Source organism: Muscardinus avellanarius (genome assembly GCF_963383645.1).
Source record: "Muscardinus avellanarius genome assembly, chromosome: X".
Lineage (NCBI taxonomy): Eukaryota > Metazoa > Chordata > Mammalia > Rodentia > Gliridae > Muscardinus > Muscardinus avellanarius.
The window spans coordinates 20,151,501-20,174,595 of record NC_137792.1 but is presented as its reverse complement, the minus strand read 5'-3'; the positions used below and the strand labels follow the sequence as shown (position 1 = coordinate 20,174,595).

The following is a 23,095-nucleotide window of genomic DNA, read 5'->3' as shown; positions in this document are numbered from 1 at the left end:
AAAGCAATAAGTGATAATTCATTTTCTTTGAAACTTGCCATACATATATGTACATGCATGTTAAGGAACAGAAGAAGAGATGTGTGAATAATTTATTTTGAGGTATTTAATAACTTGAGGTTGCCGAGCGTGGTGGCACATGCTTGTAATCCCCGCGCTTGGGAGACAGAGACAGGAGGATTGCGTAGGTTCGAAGCCAGGCGCGCTGGCTTAAGAGACCCTATTTCCAAATAAAAATATAAAATAGGTCGGGGAGTGTAGCCCAGAGGTAGAAGCGTTTCCAGGAACCCCAGTACCACCATAAATAAATAAATAAATAAATAAATAAATAAATAACTTGAGGTTACCTATCTACCTATCTAGGATTAAAAAAATAACTTCTTACCTTTCTATATATTTTCCAGATTTCTTTTCACTTGAGCTATGACTTTTGTGGCGGTTATCTTTGTTCCTTGGTCATAAATATTATAGGCTATAGCCCAAATGGTGTACTTTTGCCACTCAAACATCAGACCTACCCTGAGAATATTTTTTTCTTTTTTTATGTGTGGTACTAGGGATGGAATACAGGGGCATTCTACCTCTGAGCTGTACCTCCAGCTCTAATTTTTATTCTTTATTGAAACAGGGTCTCACTAAGCTGCAGAAGGCTTCACTAAGTAGCTGAGGCTGGCTGCAAACTATGATCCTGCTGTCTTAGCTTCCCAAGTTCTGGGATTACAAGCATGTGCCACCATGCCCAGCCCTGAAAATCTTTTTATTCAGTCTTCTTTGAACATGTTGTGGGCTATCAGCATCAAGGAACCATTCCAAATTGGTCTCAGAATAAACACAAAAATAATGAGTATTTTTTTGTTTCTTTTTACCTCTTTCTTTGCAATTCCATCTAAACAAGTACTTTTTATTTTCTTTTTAGCTAAATGCCAATAGAGTGATTCTTGCTAAAAGCCCTCCATGCCAGGGGCTCTGGGCAGAAATTTTGGATACTAAATATCAACACTTGAGGTTTGCCTTTCCTTTATTTTCCCTTGCAACTATAAGCTCATTTCTGAGAATCTTGTAGATCACTAGGGCTCTAGATACTATAGTCTGTCCTTTATTTTCAAAATCCTCAACACAAAGCTCCTTCACCTCTGAAGCCCAAGGTTCCAATAAACATTTAAGATATGGTTGGCTGGCCTGCTGCCATGCCTGGAGTTGCCATAAATTTTATGCCAACCTTGCCCGAGAGACTCTCACAGGTGAGAAAAAAATGCCTTGGCAGTTCATAGGACAGCTGATGATTGCTAAGGGGCCCTGGGACTAAGTTTCCTAATGGATCATTGTGCAGTACTGTCTACCTATGTAAGAGTAGGGCACATATACCCCATCTTGATTTCCCAAGAGATGAAAGTCATTCTTAGTAAATCCATTATTTTCAAATGCTGTCAAAATATTTCTCGGTCTTTCTCCTGGTCACTTTTCCATGAATATGTTTGTCTCCCCATCTCTTCTTCTTTTCTCTTCCTTTATTACCTCTTCTACCTCTTTTCTTTCTTAGATGTTGGGTATAGATGAATAGCAATCCTCTTTATCCTCTAGTTAATACAGACACGTTGCACTAGCAAGGAGTTATAGTTCCTCACCAGGCAGGGTCAGTGACTGCAGTGCCCCGCCCACCTTGAGAACTGTTGATTGAGCTTTCGCTACTGCTGGATAGTTGTTTGACTTATAACACATCCTGTTCTTTGCATTTGTAAGCTTCATGAATCTGTTTAGGGGTATGGTCTTTCTTGATGATAGTTTATATTCTTTTTTTTTCCTCCTAAGTTAGTGGTTAATTGGTTCCCTGTTGCCATTTAAGTCTTTAATTACTCTGAAATGTTTCAGTAGATTTTTTTTCTTTTTTGCAGCACTAGGAACCCAGGGCATTCTACCTCCGAGCTACACCCCCAGCCCTATTTTTTATTCTTTATTTTGAAACAGGGTCTCACTGAGTTGCAGAGGGCCTCACAAAGTATCCAAGGCTGTCTGTGAACCATGATCCTCCTGTCTCAGCCTTCCAAATGCTGGGATTACAAGCTTGAGTTACCAAGCCCAGCTATCAGTAGATATTTTTTAAAAAGATATAGTTCTTTAGCTTGGCATGGTGGTACACACTGTAATCTCAACACTATGAAGGCGGAGATAAGAGGAACACAAGTGTGAAGCCAATGCACAATAACCTAGTGAGACCCTGTTTCAAAACAAAGAAACAGACAAATATGGCTAGGGATATAAATCAGAGGTAGAGTGCTCCTGGGTTCAATCTCAGTATCATACACAACAAAGGTGCAGTTCCTGTTCTATGACAATTTTGATGTAATGGTTTTCAGATTAATAGGATAATTTAAAAAGATACTTTTGTTGGGAATGATGGTGCCAGCCTGTAATACCAGTACTTATGAGGCTGAGACAGGAGCATCACAGCCTCGAGACTACCCTCAGCAACTTAGCTAGATCCTAAGCAACTTAATGAAATCCTATTTCAAATTAAAAATAAAGAGAGCCAGGTATAGTGCTGCACACTTGTAATCTCAGCATTTGGGAGGCTGAGTCAGGAGGTTTGCAGTTCACAGACAGCCCCAGCTACTACTTATTGAGGCCCTCTGCAACTCAGTGAGACCCTGTTTCAAAATAAAGAATAAAAAATAGGGCTGAAGGTATAGCTCAGAGGTAGAATGGCCCTGGGTTCCATCCCCAGTACCTCAAAAATTAAATAAATAAATAAATAAATAAATAAATAGCTGAGGTTATAACTCAGAGGTAGAATTACCTCTGGATTCAGTCTCTAGTAACATACATACATACATACATACATACATATATACATACATACATACATACACACCCACAGCCATACATAAATAAACAAAAAATAATTAAATTAATTAATTAATAATAAATTAATCACATTTAGTGTTTTGGCCCTGGCTTTACTTTTTATGTCTAGTGTCTTTATCTTTCTTTCAAGTAAGAAGGGTTCCTTGGTAGCATCTAAGACTATGGGGAATATCCTATTCTGTGGAGTATACATTGACACATATTATACAAAACTATTAATCCTTTATAAGTCATATTTTAACCCATGTATACCTTAGAAGAAAGAAAAATACTTGAAATTGAGACTGACCTTGAGATTTTTCCTAATCTTTCATGCCTTGATTTGAAATAAATATCTAATTCATTGGTAATTAGGACATACAAAATCTACCCCATGACACTGACTAAAGCAGCCCTTAATTACCTTCTTCAACTCCTTTTTTTCAATATATTTATTTCTTATTAAAATATTTTTCAAACTGGAGATAGAACCCAGGGGTGTTCTACTTCTGAGTTATACCCCCAGCCTTTTTATTTTATTTTGAAAAATAATTTCATACTAAGTTACCATGTACTAGCTTGAACCTGTGATCTTTCTGTCTCATCTTCCCAAGTATTGGAATTATAGGTATGTTCTACCATGCCTGGCTTCCTTTTATTTTTAGAAGTCTGATTTCCTCCAGCACCATAGAACAGACAATTATCATGAGTCAGCATATTAGTCTGTTCTGCTATAATGGAATAAGTGAGATTGGGTAATTTATGAAAAACAGATTTAGTTCTTATAGTTCTGCAGGCTGAGAAGACCAAATTCAAAGTTTTGGGTCTTTTTGGTGCATCATCCCACGGCAGAAGCTGGAAGGCAAAGGAAGGAGAAAGGGGTAAGGGAGAGGAAAGGGAAAAAGAGCCTAAACTTATTTTTTTATAAGAAACCTGTTCCCATGATTATGAACCCACTCAAATGTACACCCACAACAAGGGTGGAGCCTTGATGGCCTAATCATTTCTCATTATGCTTTATTTTTCAGCACTATTGCACTGGGAATTATTTCTAACCCATGCTTTTGTGGGAATAAGTTTGAACTATAGCAGTCAGCAATGAACTTTTTAACGGAGGCTTCCCTTGGCCTCAGAGCCCTTTTTTAAGACCAATGCAATGAAGTTAGGAGTGACTGATACTTGGGATACTTTTTAATTTTTTATTGGTGCACTGTATTCATACATCATAGTGGGATACAAAAAACTTTTGTAGACATACATGCACACATCGCCCAGTCAGCCCCCACCCGATCCCCACCCCATTCCCTCCCCATCCCTCCTTCCCATGCTTGGCTTAGTGGTTGACATCTAGTATTATAGCAATTTATCCAAAATTAAAAATGATAATCTCACATAACAGTTTCATTTGTCTGATACCAAGCTTTTGATGACTTAAAGATAACATTTCAATATTTCTTTTTGCTTTCTTTCTTACCAGAGAATATTTTTTTCTTTTTTTTTTTTAGGTGAAACTATCATATATTTATATATCTATTTTTCAGAAAAAATCTATCCTAATATGGAATATGGACTCCAGATACCCAAAACGATCTTGAAAAAGAACAAAGCTAGAAGATATATATTTTCTAATTTCAAACCATATAAAGCTACAATAATTGAAAAAGTGTAGTACTGTTCTAAAGGCAGATATATAAACCATTGGAGTTAAATGAAAGCCTAGAGATACATTCTTCCATATATTGTCAAGTTATTTTTGACAAGGTTTCCACAAACATTTGGTGGAGGAAATAATAATCTTTTAACTAAATATTGTTGAAAAATAATAATTACATGAAAAAGAATAAAATTGAACCCTTACCTAATCCCATGTACAAATATTAACTCAAAATAGATAAAAGACCTAAATATAAATGTTAATACTATAAACTATTAGAAGAAAATCTGGGTCATAAAACCTCACAACATTGAAATTGGCAGTGATTTCTTGAATATGATTTCAATGGCACAGGCAACAAAAGGGTATACAAACTCCCTAAAAAATAAAATATTGTATATCCAAAGACAATGTAAACAGAGTTAAATGTTACTGGTAGAATGGGATAAAATAATTCTAAATGCTATATCTGAAGGTATATTAATATTCCAACTAGAAATCCTAAAAATTAACAACAATCAAAGCAAACAATACAATTTAGAGATAGGTATAAGACTAACATAAATAATGAATCTCCACAGATAACTAATCTTAGTTGTCTGTTGGATGGAAAATCTTGGTTCTGGTGTGTGTTACCTATTTCTTCTTTGTAGTTAATCTCTTTGAGTATTTTCTCTAGTGCTGGTTTTGAAGACAGTTTCTGTTTGTCGTGGAAGCTTCTTATTTCTCCATCTAATTTGATAGAAAGTTTTGCTGGGTAGGAAATTTTTGGCTGGAAGTTGTTTTCTTTCAGAGTTTGGAATATGTTACTCAAAGCCCTTCTGGCTCTCATGACTTGGTTTGACTTCTCATGACTTGGGAAGTCTGGAGTGATTCTAATTGGTTTGCCTCTGAATGTCACTTGGCCCTTTGTTTTTGTCGCCTTTAAGATTCTCTGCTTGGCTTTCACATTGGTCATTTTGACAATTATGTGGAGTGGGGATCCTCTTCTCCGATCCTGTCTAAAGGGAGTTCTATAAGTTTCCTGGACCTGTGTATTGACCTCTTGCTCTATGTTTGGAAAATTTTCTGCTATTACTTCCTTGAAGAGATTGTTGATCCCTTTGGTTTCACCTTCTTTTCCCTCCTCTATTCCAATTATTCTTAGGTTAGCTCTCTTAAAATGGGCCCATATTTCTTCAATGGCAGATTCCTGCTGTCGGATATTTTTTTCTAGATTAGAAACTATGCGTTCATTTTTGGATTGCTCATCTTCTGAGAGCGAGATTCTATTCTCCATGTGGTCTAATCGGTTGTTTGTACTTTGAATTGAGGCCTTTACTTCATTAATTGCATCCTTTATCTCTTTTTGGCTCTCTCTGAATTCTTTTCGAAACACCTCTATTATTTCTAGAGTTATTTTCCTGATTTGATCTTCTAGAAATCTCTGAATTTCTGTTTTATTGAGTTCTGATGTTGTGGGATTGTGGGCATTCATTGCTCCATTGTTATTCCTCTTTCCCATGATTTCAGAAGTTTGTGCCTTCTCTGGGTTCTTCCCTTGGGTCACTACGACTTCACTTAAGGTGCTCTGGATCTCGAGTCTGTAGTATCTCAGACCCCACTACTCCTTTACTGGGTTGTATTGCAGAGTCTCAGACCCAGGGAGTGAATAGAGGCTGCTTTAGACTATGGGGGGGTTCCAGGTTGCGCATTCTCCTATGGTGTGATATCTCTGCCACTGCCACTCCCCCGCTGGGTCAAGTCCCTGGGGAGTCAGTACTGGGATTTCTCCTCTGGGGCCTGCAATTTGACTCACTGTTGTTGAATACGCAGATGGAGCTGTTGTGGACTTGGTGAATTCGCTGCTGCTGCCGCTGGTGGCAATATGGCGCCGCTGCCACGCCCTCGGCTGTGAGGCTGGTGTATTTTTCTCTGGTTTTGAGCTGCGCTCTGAGTCCCTACAGTGTGTGCTGAGCCCTGCCACTGGGAGCTTTAGATGCTCCCTGTGCCGAGAAATCTGCCGAATCCCACCGGGCTGTTCCGCAGCGGCTCACCTCGGTTCGCTGTTCGCAGCTCCTCTCTGGAATCTGGTGGGCTGTTGAGCTCACCGCTGCTGCTGGCAATAAGGTGCTGTTGCTGTGTCCTCGGGCGTGAGGCCGGCGTATCTCCTCTGTGGCTCTGACCTCTGTTATGAGACCCCTTCTTCTCTGGGGCTGGTGATTTTTTTGTTTCTCTGGTGATGGTGTTTTCTGGCTATAAAAGGCACTGATTTTGTGGTAATAGAGATTGGTTGCTAGCGGGGCTCTTAAGCCCTGCTTTTCTCGGTCGCCATCTTCCCGGAAGTCATAAGTCATATGCTTTTAGACAAATGTGTTTCCTTTGTGCATCCAAGAAAATGAGGCTAACTTTAGAGTATTGCCAAGGAACAAGAAAAGAAATAGGCAAAAATCTGAGGTTCTTAAACCTTAAACATTATTTGGAAAGACCATTAATGTGATTCTTCCTCTTCTACTTTGGCTACTCCCACATGGTACTGATAGGTGCCTTGTTGACATGTTTTTAAATTTTTCATCATGATGCCCCCAGATTGCTCTTGGAGCTACATATAATTATAATACTAAAAATCCACATATCTAGGTAAGATCACATCCAAAACTAAATGCTTCTTTGTGGATACTCAGACCTGTATGGGGGATGACATCCCACCCAAGGAGAGAGCTCTCAAATGATCCTCTTCCTCACCATGTCCTCTTCCTTATTTCATGTCCCCCTCAGATTTTTCAGTCTTGCCCATAAGGTCCTGTCTCTTAAGACAGTAAGCAAGATTAGTGTTGCCTTTGTGTAACATTTCAGGGTAAACTTTTAGGAGAGTTTGGGAGGCAGGAGAAAGGCTTTATCTATGTAAAAATTATTCTCCCTCCAATTTTGAAGTTTAAGCCATGGCAAGTCTCTACAGTGATAGACATTCAGTAGCTTCTGAATGTGTCTTTCCCATTTCATTATATGTTAACAAAACATCATATGAAAATGAAAGTCTAATGGCATTGTGATTCCATGGAATAAGAGGGTCACTACTGTGGTAGAGGAGGACACTTAAAGCAAGAAGGACCCATTCTACATCTGGAAGGAGATGCACCTCAGCCTTAATTACCTTAGGGAATAGTAGATCTGTGATCAGTACTAAGAAGATGCTAAGAGTCAATCTTTTAAAATTTGGGGCAGGCCAAGGCTCTGGTATCTTAGAGCCAAATAGAAAGGCAATAAGCCTGGGTGTGCTTACTCTTAGCTAGTTTGTATCTCCTGTTGCCTCCAACTCTCTCTGGAGTTTTCATTCTTTTGTCTGAAGTCCTGCAGAAAAGGAGCAAAAGGTCAGGCTCTGTGCTGTGGGACGTTAGACTAAAGATTTTGGCAAGTTAACCTTGGAAATTGACACTTTCGGCCGATTTCCTTTGCCCTCCCTGAATCTCCTTTAGTAGTTAACTTTGAATCTGGTGCCATAACATTTCCCATTAATCAGACTGGAATTTTCTTGACAGTCCCCAGTGGCATTAAGCCTGCTGATAATTATGTTCCTGTCTAAAAGAAATTTTGAGGTTTTAAATTATTGTATTCCACGTAGTCTTTTAGACTCTGAAAATGGGGAAGGGTCACAAAAGTAATATACTGTGTTATGAAGACATTTTATACTGTTCTGTTTCCTAAATAATACCAGTATCCTAAAAGACATGTAGTTCCCAGATTAAAATGATCTTTAAAAATGCTTTGTGAGATGGGAAAGTATAGTGAAATATACATAAAGAAATAATAAACCTTTCCTACCCTTTCTTCAACATCCCTTCCTCAGTTATTTGAGTCATGAGAGAAAAGTAACTTGAGTGTTATGTGTAGGAGAGTTAAGCCTCCTGCCTGCTGGTGTTAATTAAATTGCCTTATGAATTCACAAGTGCTAAGAATTCTGAATGGAGTACAAACAGGACCTACCTTATCCAATTCCAGAAGGAATCTTTAATCCTGTGACTGAGAATTCATCTAGAAAAACCTAGAGTTTTAATGTTTAACAACATGGAGCTCCGTGGATCTCAAAGAATATTGAATATTTACAAGTAATTTGATATTTTGTAACTATAAATATGTTTCAAATGCATAGTAGAGCAGATGGAAATCTGGTTGATCTCAATAAACCAAGGTGACTTCTGAATGTACAAATATGTTGTGTTAAGAATATAGAAATAAGCTGAGCATGGTGGTGCACACTTGTAATTCTAGCATTTGGGAGGCTGTCAGGAGGATCAAGGTTCATGGACAGGCTCAGCTACTTAGTAAGGACCTTCGCAACTCAGTGAGACCCAGTTAAAAATAAAAAATAGGGCTGGGGGTGTAGCTTGGAGGTAGAATGCCCCTGGGTTCCATCCCCAGTACTGCAAAAAAATAAAAAAGAAAAGAAAAGAAAAGAAAAGAAAATATTAAGGCTTTGACGCAAGTTTCAAGTATTTTCTTAAAAATGAATAAATACATAAGTGTAATAGTATTTAAGATTTTTTAAATTCAAGTTTCCCATGTAGAATAGAAACATGATATACACCGTATTTTTTCCAGTCCAGCCTTGCTCTTTTACTACTTGGAAAATTAACTGTATTCTTCAAAGAAATGGTAAAGACTATCCCTTAATTGCCATGACATTAGTGCAAAACCTGACTGCTTCTATCCCTTGGTTTCTTTTCCTCATTTCTCAAAGCAATTTAATAATGGAATTAGAAGACACTGGGGATGATATCATTCTCTTTGGCCCAAGACCACTCCCTTTACATCATGGTGGTTTCAGCATGATTTCTTGGCCCTCACAGGTATTGATAGTATTGAAAATCATCACTGGGCAACTGACAGTATTCCAAGTACTTTTGCTGCTACAAATTCATCTTGAGTCTTCTTGAACTCTTCATATGTGAAGTCTTCCTTCCAATATATATCCAAATCTTATTCAGAAATTTTCAGCTCTCCTCCTCTGTAGTATATTTGACCTTCATGGAGATCACAACCAAGAATACCATCAGGAGACTGGCCTGGGGAAATCTCTTATAAACACTCAGACTCCCAACATCAAGGAGGTCCAGTTCATTGGCAAGTACACCAATATGGTCACTGTAGTTAACTTCCTTCAATTCGAGGCCAAAGGTTGGATTTATACACTCAGAGCTTCTTTGCATTTTTCATCGGCAGCCTTCAGCAATGTTGCTTCTGAATGAGTGCTTTCATTTTATTTTTCTGCAGCAGGAATTTCACCAACATATTCATTTCCTAATCAGAAGGTCTTTATGTGAGCTCTGAATGGAGGGTGGTGCTTGGTCTTTGTCAGTATCTAGTGCACTGGAGACATAAGGGTAAAGCCAATTCACGGGACACATGGAATGCAGGTTTTATGTACACTGCATGTTTTATTGAGAGAGCAATCAGACTTTTATAGAGAAAGCTTCTATGGGATCCATAGACAAATTAACTATTTTAGACATTACAAGGTTATCTTAAAGCAACAATGGATGTGTGTGAGTAAAGCCAAAGGACGAGTCTCAAAGCAACTCTTTGTTTTATAATTAGAAGCAAAGAATTCCTGTGACCGCTCATAACATCTCAAGCTGTTTATCATACCAATAAGTTTTCTCAGAGATGTCTATGCTGGGAAGGACATTCAGAGAGGCCCGGAGCTGCTTTCCCGTCCTTGAAGGGAACTTGGCAAAACTCATAGCTCATTGATTAGAGGAAGTATGTTTGCCTGGCATTCCAAGCTGCTTCTCAGGAGCCAGAGTTGCTTCATTAACCCTTTAAGCAGGAGCCTGCGTTTCAGTACTCTCACAGTCTTTATTCTCCTTATCGCTTGGCATTGTCATTAGATCTTACATATGAAACACCTGCAAAGGCAGTAATGATGGACATGGCTCTCTCAGTGTCTGCGGAATGTCAGAAGTAGGGGATCTATGAGAAGTACCCCACATGGAGTAGAGAACGAGAAGTGTATTTCTTGCTCTCTTGTAGTGATCTGAGCACTCATGAGACCCCAGTGGCATTCCTCATGAGCATGGAACTTACTCTTCTGACCCTGAGGCATAAGTATCATCAAGGACAACAGGCTTGCATTTGGACTGGTGATGTGGGAACCTCAGAAAGAAGAATAAAATGATAAAATGGTGTTGTCAGCAGGTTAGATAATAAACTTGGCTTTAACCAAGGCCACTCCTACTTTCCCCTGTTCTTTTGGTCAGCCCATTCCATATGAAAGATGTTAGAATGAGTCTAAGCTGCAACCTTCCAGTTAAGCTTGGGGCTTACTGGAGTGACAGCAGGGGCTTGTAGTGGAATTGCTTGTATTTTGTAATAGGAGGGCCTCTTGGTTTACATTAAGGGCTTAGAATGACTTTCCTATACTGCTTGAAGTCTCAAATTCAAAGTGTCCTAAAACCCACAAGAATTATATCAGGGATTGCCTCAGTATACTATTCCTGCCCAGGGTTACTAAGTGCCAAGAACTCTGAGGGAGTTTTTCTGTCCTAGGATCATTGGATCCTCAATCCTTATTCAGAGTTCTCATCTTAAATTCATGTAGGTCCTGAGACATATCCTTCTGTCCTTTGGTGATTTTACCTTCAGAACAAGAAACTCACCTCCCTTAGACCAAAAGTAAAGAAGCAATGAGAGTTCCTCTGCTAACAGCCCTGCCCTGGGCCTTCAAGTGATGGGATCAGGGATAGAGACAGACTTTCTGTTGTTCCATCTATTGGGAGTGGGGAGGGCTATTGTATTAATTTCTGTTTCTATAACTGAATACCACAGACTAGGTAATTTGTAAAGAATAAAGGTTTACTGGCTCATGGTTCTGGTGGCTGGGAGATTGAATTTTACAGTTGGTTAGAGGCTTCTTACTGGTGGAGTCTCTGCAGAGTCCCATGATGAGGTAATCACAGAGTGAGATTGAGCACATATAACAGAAAGACCCAAACTGGCTTTTATAAAGATCCATATACAAGAAAAACCTATTGATCCATTAAAGGATTAATCTATAGTCATCACTTAAGATTTCACCTGGTCCAACCTCTTGATACCTCAAGATAGGAATTCAATTGCAACATGGAGTTTTGGAGGGGACATACCCTATCCAAACTATTAACAGGTGTAGGTCTCCTCAGAGGTCTTTACTCAGTGCCCTCAATTTGACTCCTGGGAGAGCCTAGACCTCTCTCTTTTTCCTTTTGTCCTTTTTGTGGTACTAGGAGTTGAACACATGACATTCTACCTCTCGGGTATAGCCCCAGCCCTATTTTATTTTTTGTTTTGAAATAGGGCCTCACTAGGTTGATGAGAGCCTCACTATTTGTTGAGACTGTTCTTGAACCTGTAATTCTCCTGTCTCAGCCTCCCAGGTACTGGGATTACAAGTGTGTGCCACCACATCTGGTTAAAGCCTACATACAGCACCCAGTATTTCTTTGTGGTTTCCCATCCAAGTTCTAACCAGGCCAGATCCTACTTAGCTTTCAGATCAGATGAGATTGGGTGTGTTCAAAGTGGTATGGCTTTTCCTCTTTCTTTCCAATTGTAAATATCTCCTCCCAGAATGCCAAGAACTGCCTGAGAATCAGTTGAGAGAAGGAAGGGTAGCCTTATTTGAGCACACCTATTTGTAGTCTCCTAAGACAGAAAACTGTGGCAGGCAAATAGCAGGCTTTTGATGGTGGGCCTCACTGTCCTCACTCAGATTCGTTTCTGACTCATGAGGGTGCCTACAATTTCTATCTTGGCCTGTTAGTATCCAGCTCAGAAGAATGCCCTAATTTCTATCATTTTGAGGAGGAATTGAAGTCTGCCTTTACTTTGCCAGACAGACATCTGTCTCTCCCAGGACTGCCAATAGAGGAATTATATGCTACCATATTGTTTATATGTTTCTTGTTCCACTTTTTCAGGACTAACTCCTGGTATAACATGGAAAATCTTCCTGTGCTGCATCAGTCAGGCTCAGGCTAAAATCCTCACTATCCTGGGGCAGTAGAGGTGGAAGTCAAAGTGAACCCCATCCGGCCATGCCTATTTGAGGATTCTGACAGCTAACAGCAGGGGAAGAGTCCATAGGGTTCCATTGTTCTGGGGTTGATGACACCTTCCTTTTTTTTTTTTTTTTTTTAAGGATCTGAGACCTTCCCTCTAGGGATCTGAGCCTGCCAGGGCTGGAAGAGAATGGGTGTCTGAAGCTTTCTAGGGATGAAAGGGGAATAATTTGGGGGAAGGGTCCTCTCTCTTCTATGTTGCCACTCCCCTCACTCCTCAGTTAGTATCCTCACACTGAATATTCCTACAACCTAGGAACCTATCCCCTCATGAAATAGAATAATTCTCTGAGACCACCTAGGAGTTGTGGTCCAGCCTGGCTGACAATAAGGAAGGGATTGTGTGACTCCTTACTTTTAGGATTTGAGTGGTTCCTTTAGACTCAGAAGACTCAGCTTGACTCTTAGAATGATCTGAAATTCCTCTTTGTGCTAACCTGAAGCTGGTTCCTTAGACCTAGCGCCTCACCTCCCTGAGATACCCCAAAAGTAAATGAATGGGACTCATCATACCAACATTTCCAGGCTTGCCAAAAGGGGGACATCAGTGGCAAGGCTCTGTGTTTCCCCAGGGGAAGGGTAATGTTATCCTCATTTAGGGGCAATAATTTGACTCTTTTTAGGGACTAGTTTTCCACTCCACTGAATAGGATTGCTTTCATTAGACCAAAGCTCTTACTTTCCTGAGACGTCCCAAATGAAATGAGAAGACCACTTCATCCTGATAGACTTGCCCTAGGCATCCTCGAGCTGACAAAAGAGGCAAGACACTGGACATTTCCTCTGTTCTATGGTGAGTATACCATTTATTCTCACTAAAGACATTCATCTTAACTCATGACAAGACCTACAAACATCCTTCAATGACCTAAGGCCATTCTTGAACCAAGGACTTTATCTTCCTGGAATCTCCAAATTGGAATTCAAGAGGAACCAAATATAGCTAAAGCTGTTGGGAGCTCTTAAGGGATGATACATGGTCAGAATTCTGTAAGAGTCCACATTTTTTTGGAGTCACTAACTCCCTCAGTTCTCATTCAGGCTTCTAACCTTGATTCAGGGTAAAATGTGAGACTCCTCCCCACACACTAGATGAGAAGAGAAGGTGTAACTAAAGACCGGACACCCAAAATAGGTGTTGTAGTGTCAGAGAGAAAACACTGATCCATTCCTTTGCATCACCAGCCAGAATTAGCCTGTTATGGAACTTTGCTTTGAACAGATATACTTTCTACAAGGATAAAGCAAAGCACCATGATTTTGTGAGCTCATGATCTTTTCATGTTATCATAATTTGTATATGTAGGTAACATTGTCACTATTTTAGTCAACTCATATATTTATTCAACATTATTATTATTACTGTTATTACTTCATATATTTGAAAACAGGTTTTTTTATTTTTCTGAATGATATAATTGTTGGACATCATGCAAACATATTTGGAAGTCTCTTGAGTTTAGCAGCCTTGCTTTAAAAACATGCTTACTTGAACAGATTCTGGCTAATATGAATAACTACATTGAATAAGGTTAACCTAAACTGTGAAAACACCAACCAACAAGCAGAGGTCTTGTTTCCTGTTTTTGGTTTTCTTTTTATTGTCCAGTAGATAGCAGAGAATATGCAGTAAACTACTACAAAACAAACACTCTCAGCTGGGTGTGGTGGTGCACTCTTGTAATCCCAGCATTCATGAGGCTGAGACCAAAGGACTACACTTTGCATAAAGCCTCAGCTACTTAGTGAGACCCTGTTTCAAAATCAAGAATAAAAAAAATAGGATGAGGGGTGTAGCTCAGAGGTAGAATGCCCCTGGGTTCCATCCTCAGTACCACAGTACCACACACACACAAAAAAAAAAAAAAAAAAAAAAGAAAAAGAAAAAGAAGAAGAAAGAAAAGAAAATGAACACTCTGAAACTCAAAGATTCAGTTATGTTTTATTTTTATTAAAAGAAATACTAATAAGAAAAACCAAAAATTAAATAACTTTTACATTACTATTTTTAGTGTTTCTCTCCATAAAATGATACACATACATTAATGTGGCATTCTTTCATACTTCCATAAAATTCTTATTTCATTACAGTGCTATATACTTCTGAATCTTGAAGAGAATACAGTATGTGATTTTGCTTTATAAACACTAGAACTGAAGCTTTCCACTTGTTAAACAGCACTAAATGTGAGAGACATATCATTGATAATGTTACCATCTGAAGCATAATAAATCTTCAACTTGAAGAAACAATCTTGAAAAATAACAATGAGTTATACCGATTAATTACGCATATACAGAAAGGAAAAACATACATATTGCTTCCTCCAGGTGATACTGATGTTTATTCTGCAGAAAGCTAACTGCTCTTCAAACAGGAAATGAAAACTCTACCTCAGATCCACTATATCTGGCATGAGCTGTGGGACAGGGTGTTATAGCTTGTCTGAAGCACAATAAATTCTCAACAAAGAAACACACTTGACACATAAAAATTAATAAAAACAATGAATAACCAAAAATATGTTATACACACATAACAGGAAAAAAGACACAAATATTTTGTTTTCTTTTTTAACTTGTTTTTTTAACTTGTTTTTGTTTTCTTTTTTAAAACTTTTTTTTTTTACTTTGTGTTCTACAATCAATACTAGCATCCACACTAAGAGAAGGTTGACTCCTCTTCAGACATCGAGAAAAACTCTATCTCAGACCCAAATAGATCCGGAAGGAGTTGTGGAATAGGATCTTATAGCTAGTCTGAAGCACAAAAAAATTCTCAAAAAAGAAACACGTGACAAATAAAAAATTACTAACAAAAATGAAAAAAATTTTAAAAAATTATAATATACATATATAACAGAAAAAAAGAGACATTTTGTTTTCTTTTTAACTTTTTTTTTATGTTGTTTTCCCCAACCCATACTAGCCTCCACATGCCAGAGAAGGTTGACTCCTCTTCAGACATCAGGTGAAAACTACCTCAGACTCAACTAAATGTAGAAGGAGTTGTGGGATAGGGTATCATAACTAGTCTGAATCACTAAATTCTCAACAAAGAAACACACTTGACAAAAAATTAAGAAAAATGAAAAAAACTAAAAAGTATATTTTATACATATGTGACAGGAGAGACATTTTCTTTTCTTTTTCTTTAACTTGTTTTTGTTAGTTTGTTTTCTCCAACCCATACAAGCCTCCAAAATCCACTCATCTTCAGACATCAAGTGAAAACATTACCTCAAAACCAGCTAGATCTGGAAGGAGCTATGAGACAGGTTATTATAAGTATTATGGAGCAAGATCTATTCTCAACAAAGAAACATACTTCAGAAATAAAAAAATTAATAGCAAAAATGAATAACAATTAATAAGAGCTCTAAGTTATGCATATGAAACATGAACAAAACAAACTTTTTGCTTTCTCCAAGCCATACTACTCTCCAACACTCCACTCCTCTTCAAGCATCCAGTGAAACCTCTACCTCAGACCCACCTAGATGTGGGAGGAGCTGTGGGACAGGGCACTGTATCCAGCCCTGGCCCTACCAACAGCGCCAGCTCCACCCACAGCTCGCTCTCTCTCCTCCTCCAAAGCCTCTTCATACAGATCAGGGAAGGAACTAGGGATAGTATCATTGATCTTAGCCAAAACATCCAGCACTTTCATCTTGCTGGTTTCAGCATAGGCTCGGGGACCCCACAGGAATTCATAGACTGGAGGATCGCTGTCAGGCACTTGGCGATACTCCAGGTACTTTTCCTGCACCAAATCTTTGGTGATGAGCTTCCGGGGTTCCCCAAAGATTAAGTGCCTCCTCCCGGCATACACCCCCAACGTATCGAGGAATTCCCAGACCTCTTGCTCAGTGGCACGGTTGCCCTTCATGAAGATCACCCCCAGGAGGGTCATCAGGAGACCCGTCTTGGGCAAGCCCCTACTGCCACTCAGACTGCCCTCACTAGACAGGCCCAGCTTACTGACAAGGTTGTAGGACTGCGCGCTAGGGCTGACTTTCCTCAACTCCACGCCAAACACCAGCTCCAGGCGCTCCGAGGTTCTCCTGAGGACCTCTGGGAGCAATAGCTTGTACTTCTTGTTGATAACCTTCAGCATATCTGCCTCTGTGACGGGCTCCTTGGTTTTGAACTTCTCCAGCAGGTACTGCATCAGCAGGCTGGCCTTCCTGGTGACAGGATCTCTGCGCACACGCGGAGTGGGAGCTGCTGCCCCCGAGGCACTGGAACTTTCCTCCCCAGCGGCACCTGCACCTGCACCTGCACCTGCATCCGGATTCTCGGCCTCCACTTCAGGGCTTGTACTGGAAACACCTGTATCAAGAGAACTAGAGGGTGGAGCTCCCTCGGTTTCCTGGGGAACTCCAACAGGAGAGGAAGGAGGAGAGCCTTCCTCCTTCTCTGTGGTGGCCTGAGCACCTCTGAGGCCCTGGGCCTCCCCATGCTCCTGTTGGCGCTTGGCGCGGGAACGGAGCTTACTCTTCTGACCCCGCGGCATGATGGCTGGAGTCAGGGACACCAAGCCGGACAGCCTGCAAGGCGGCAACCTGGATGGGGGAGAACGACAGTGAGTGCTGTGCTCAGGGCAAGAGCACCTTGGCTTAGAGCCAGGCCCTTCTGGAGGGTCTGCCACGGGTGGACCCTGCTTGGGAACTCACCAGGCTCCTGCTCTCTGGCGGCCTGTTTGCCAAGAACCTGTGGAAGAAGTTAGAATGTTAGGCCCCTGCATGACTGCCTGCTGAGTTTGGAACTACTGGGGGCCAGAGACAGTGGCCGTTGGTTGAGGGGTCAGAGGCCAATCAGAGTACCTCCAGCACCACCATATCCACTGTTTGCTAAGTGCGGACCATAAGGAAACACTGCACATTTCCAGAGTACTTCCACAGTGCCAACCCAGGAGGAGGAGGAGGGGAGAAAGGGGCGGGCGTGGCCAAGGCCAAGGTTCCTAGGGATGAGGCAAGGGCACTCCTTTGCCAGGGGAGGTCGGTTCCCACCTTGGCCAGTCCAAACGGCGACTCTCGCCATGACCTGGGGCTGGACCCCTGCGGACAGGCTGCCCAGGACCAAACAGGCCGAGTTCTGGGGCCTTCCCCACCCTCATCCCGAGTTTGGGGGCAGGAGTCCACTGTCTTCCCCTCGGTCCTCTGATCAACTCTACAGGGCCCAGGTGTCCCTCTGTGCCGGCCCCGATGCCCCAGCCTGCGACCTGAGCCCCTCGGGTAGTGGCCGGCCTTTGGGCCTAACTACTCTCCGCGGACCCTGAGACCAGCGCAAGCCGCTTGGTGTCCCCGGGACGCCTCCTCACTCCAAAAACACATTCTGGGTTCTCGAAGTTTACCGGGTGCTTTGATTTTACTTTTTAATAATTCAGGGTGCTTACCAAACCACCGGACACTTCTTCGATGTGTCTCTCAGGTCTTCTGTAGCGGTCCCTCTCCGGACAAGGCCTCAGGCCCAGAGGGGGCGAACAGGAAGTCAGGGGTTCTACTTCCGGTCCCCCACCCTAGCCCTCCGAGTACAACAACCCGGGTGCGGCTGTGTCATTCCTCCTTTGTTCTTGGGGAGCCGTGTTCCTAGAGAACTCACATAAGTTCTTTACCTTACCTTTGTATGGGCTCTGTGGTTTCTCTCTTGGTTGAGATGAGTCAACCGTCTTCAGGCCAAGGATCTCATTAAACTGAGATTCTTGAGATAGTAAGTAGTTGAAAGCTGAGTCCAACATCCATGCCTAGGCTCTCCCAATACAGGTGAATCTGTGGGGTCCCTTTTCCTGGATGGACGGTGTCTTTTGTCCTCATTATTTGTCTTACCTGGATGACTTGTAGCTACTTGCCCACCTCCCTTCTATTGACTTGAGGCCAGACCTTCCCTAAGACTGAAACTTTCTCCTGAGACTCCTGATAGCAAGTATTGACACACTGCTTCCATGACCACCTGGTCCTCCCAGGCTTGGCTGTTGCTTGTAAGTTAAGTGCACATTGTGGGGGGGGGGGGTGGAGAAGAGTCTGTTATAGTCCTATATCTTTTGAGTTATGTGTTACCTTTGTCTTCACTCAGGTTCTCATGCTGACTTCTGCCAAAACCTGGGATTTCAACCTCTTCTGATATTAAATCATCCCATTCCTCTTAATATAACCTACAAAAATCTCCAAAAAGTCATGAGGAATCTCCTACTCTGTTAAAATGGTTGAGTATTTCCCAAACATTTTGTTTGATATAGAAGAGTTTATATAAAATGGACCGTAGTTTTTTTCTTCTCACATTTGATGTATTGGGCCACCAAACCTTGTTGCCTATACAATGTTTTGATGGTTCCTTTGTTTGCACTATATGCTCAATTTCTGTTGTGAATTGAATAGTTTTGTTTCTTTATAGACCCTTTTGGTCATTTATATTTTGCTAAAAATTCTCATATTTTCTTTCTTTTCTTTTCTTTTAATTTTGTTGTGCTGGGGATGGAATCCAGAGATGCTCTACCCTTTTTATTTTTCATTTTGAATAAGAATCTCACTAAGCTACCCCGGCTGGCCTTGAACTTGCCATTCTTTTGTGTCACCCTCTAGGATCATTAAAATTACAAACAAGTGCCACTGTATCCAAGAGATTTTGTTTTCATAATTAGAGGCATGATATTTATGACAAATCCATTTACTATGAAAATTTTAAAAAACATACAGTAGTATAGGGAATAGAGAATAGAATAATAAATATTAAAAATAAAATAATAAAATATAATAGAATAAAAAATAGAATAATCCAATTACCTGACATTTGTCATCAGCAATCCTCAATTGACGAAGGGTCTTATTGATATTAAAGGTTATTTGCCAATTCAATCTATAGATGACACTGTACACTTTAGTATATACATGTCCATTTTTTTTGGTTATGATGTTGGCAGCAATCACCTGTATCTGTTAATCACTGAGGGCCTGTAGCATGGTGATTCTTTGATTCTAAAATTCCTTTTACTTTCTTACTTGAAATTCTTTAGGTAAAACCTTTTCCTGGTCCACCATTTATTACCATGATGTTTTGACAATAGTGTTTCTATAGGGTTACTTTATTTGCATTAAATGTCTTCTGTATATAAGTTTATATAATCTTTGTTAACTAATATTCATTTTTGCTTCTTTCTTGACTAACATTCGTTTTTGTTTCATGCTTTTGTAATTGATAGTACTTATAAAATTATATAAATTGCTTTTTGTGTTTAATATGGTATTTATTCTCTAGTTTCTTGAATTGTTTGTATATTTTAAATATATGTATTTTTAAAAAGTTCAATGAAGTAACTATTTCTGTGAGTAGTCACTTTGTTTATTTCAAACAAGAATGCCAATAGAATTTTATGTGTAGTCCTTAAACATTTATAAGCTGAATATATTTTTCTTAATGCTCTATAGTACTTTGAATATATAATTATATATGCACATATTTTCTATGTGTGCTTATACACAGAAATACTAGGGAGAATAAAAATTACTCTTTTGGATTGTTGGTAAATATCATATGTTGGAAAATATCAGGACAAGAAGTGCACAACTCGACAGCAGAAACATTTATTTGGAAATAAATCTGAGGAGGAACCTAATCAGGAGCCTAGAGTCAGGGAGTCCTGTCTTACAGACTAGGGGTTTTTTATAGGGCATTAGGAGGGACTGATAGTTACACAGTTGTAACTAAGACTTTTTCCCATTGGTGGTCTTGACAGGGGGCCAGACATGTAGGTTTATGGGCTGGGGGCAGGGAGCTGATTATGGCCACTTTTCCTGCCACTGCTGGAGTTCCTTGTTCTCTATCTCCTAGAGGTAGGCCTCATAGCCAGACCTCACAGCACCCACATTCCAGAGGTTTTATAATATTTATACTGAGAAATGGACAGCTGGTTTTCTTCTGGATACTTCCTGCATGACAGTGGAATAAAAGAACTGTGAGGGTCTTCAGAGGTCCTGTGCATTTGGGAGGAGATGTTAAGAGAAGAACCTCTTCTACAGAGCAGTTCGTGATTATTTTTTTATTTTTGAGAATTTAGGTATGGAACACAGTGGCATTTGACTTCCTAGCTACACCCCCTGCCCTATTTTTTTTATTTTGAAACAGGGTCTCACTAAGTTTCAGAGGGCCTCACTAAGTAGCTGAGGCTGTCTGTGAACTGGAATTCTCCTGTCTCAGCCTCCAGAATGCTGGGATTACAAGCATATGCCACTACACCTGGCTAGTTAGTGACTTTTTTGACTTGTGACCTAATCAGGTTTATTATGCATGGCCCAAAGATATGATAATGAGGAGTAAGGAGTTAGAAAGGACAAGAGCCATGGTATCCCAGAGGAACCATACCCAAAGATTCCACTTAATTAGCAAATATTCTAGTTGTTTTTGTATAGCATATATTAAACTAGTTATGCTTTTGATTTATTGGTACTATTTAAACAACACATCCCAGGAAATTTCTGACATTCCAAATGATAGAGTAAGAGCAGGTAATTAGTTCTTGCCCTATTTATCTGTTAGAGGAACTATGGACAAGGGATGAACTTCCAGGACAGAGAAAGCAAGGCAGGGTGAAAAGAAACAAATTTGGAGGAGGGTATTGAGGGGAATGTGTACAGTTTACAGGAAAAGAAATTTCCACTGTGGGGTAGAAATCTGATGGTCCTGGAACTGTCAAACCTCATGAACAAGTTTAACTTTACAGCATCTTATAATGACTTAAATGGAGGGAGATTTTGGGTACTGGTGTTGTATCTTATTTTTTGTAGGTTTAAAGATAAAAGTACTGAATAAATGGCTTTAGTATAGATCCTTTTAAATCACCCTTGAAATAGTACATTTGCCTTTGGTTCTACTGGTTTTCTGGGAATTCAAGGCCAAGCTGGCCTTGAATATATATGTATGTATATATATGTATGTATGTATGTATGTATTTTTTTTAATTTTTGCTGTTAAGGTCAGTCAAGGCTCCTCAGGGTTTCACTTAAGGACTTGGTGAGGCTTTACTTAGACAAGTTTCTCCAGAAACTCCATGAAACAATGTAGATAAGACTTATTTGTGGACTCTCTTCTCCTGCATTGAGATAAGGGCAAAGACACCTCCTGTTTTGCCTGTTGGAGGCTGAATTGTACACCCTCTCCCTCAAAATTTATACACGGAAGTACCTTACAGCATAACTGTGTTTGGAGATAGGTCTTTAAAAGGGTAACTGAGTACAGTGAAGCCATTGGGGTTGGTTCTAATGTAGTCTGAATGGGGTGTCCTCATAAGAAGACAGTAAGACCTAAAGGAAAACACCAAGGATTTGCACACACAAAGGGACCACTCTTTGAAGAGGCAGCGAGAACATGGCCCTCTGAGAACTACTGAGAGAGGTTTCAGAGGAAACCAACCGAGATGGCCCCTCGAGCTAGGACCTGTGGCCTCCAGAACTGTAAGACGATGAATTTCTGCTTTTCAAGACTTCACCTTATGGGGTGTGTGTGTGTGTGTATTGCATTACTAGGGATAGATCCAAGGTGCATTCTACCACTGAGCTACAACACCAGCAGTATTTTTTATTCTTTATTTTTTATTCTTTATTTTAAAACAGATTCTCATTAACATGCAGGGAGCCTAACTACATAGCTGAGGTTGTTTGAGAACTGCGATCCTCTAATCTTAGACTCCCGAATGCTGGGATTAAAAGCATGCACCACCAGCTCAGAGTTGGTATTTTTGATAGTATCACTTACAAACAAATTATTTACCCAAGTAGACATTTCTTTTAGATGTCTATTATCTGTGATCTGTACTTAATTTGAAAACTATGTTTAAAAACAGACCTCCTTTTTACTCCACTGTTGATGGAAGAGTTTTCATGGTATATTTATGTGGTATCAGAACATACAACACTGGACAATGTATAGATGAGATAGATAGCAGAGCATGAATCATATGTACTCATGTATTCACAGCCAGGGAGAGGCAGGCTTGATATGCCACATGGGGACATATAGGGATTGAATTCAGAACCAGTAAATAAACAGGATCTGTGAAAGGCAGGATTTGTGGATGAGGAAGAGGTTGACCTCTAATTTCCACGAGAGGATGGGATTTACTCCTTTGAACAAGTGCAAAAATTCCTATGGAGTAGAAAACCACAATGTAGGCAAAATCAATATCTGTGCCTGATCTCCTTGATAGAGATGGTTGTTCAGCAAGGGTATCTGATCTGAAAGCACACAGAGGGGAACTTGTAGGAAGGCCACTGGAGGCCCTGCTGGTGTTACTGAATGTCAAAAGCCACGCATAATATTGGATATCTTATTTTATTATTTTAATTTTTATGCAGCACTAGTGATGGAACCCAGGGGCATTCTACCCGAAGCACCCCCCTGGCCATATTTTTATTCCTTTATTTTGAAACAGGGTCTCACTGAGTTGCAGAGGCCCTAAGAAGCTGTGCCTGCTCGCAAAGATCCTCCTGTCTCAGCACACCAAATCTGGGATTATAAGCATGCACCACCATGA

General features: G+C 40.2%; 1 protein-coding gene across 1 annotated transcript; it reads right to left on the bottom strand.

The window, feature by feature from the left end:
* Window positions 1-16,066: 16,066 nt before the first annotated feature.
* On the bottom strand, window positions 16,067-17,613 carry LOC308278812 (melanoma-associated antigen B4-like; the record flags this gene model as incomplete). Its single annotated transcript, XM_080718826.1, has 3 exons — window positions 16,067-17,135; window positions 17,247-17,283; window positions 17,397-17,613. The coding sequence occupies 3 exons, from the start codon at window positions 17,611-17,613 to the stop codon at window positions 16,067-16,069; spliced, it is 1,323 nt and encodes a 440-aa protein (XP_080574952.1).
* Window positions 17,614-23,095: the final 5,482 nt, after the last annotated feature.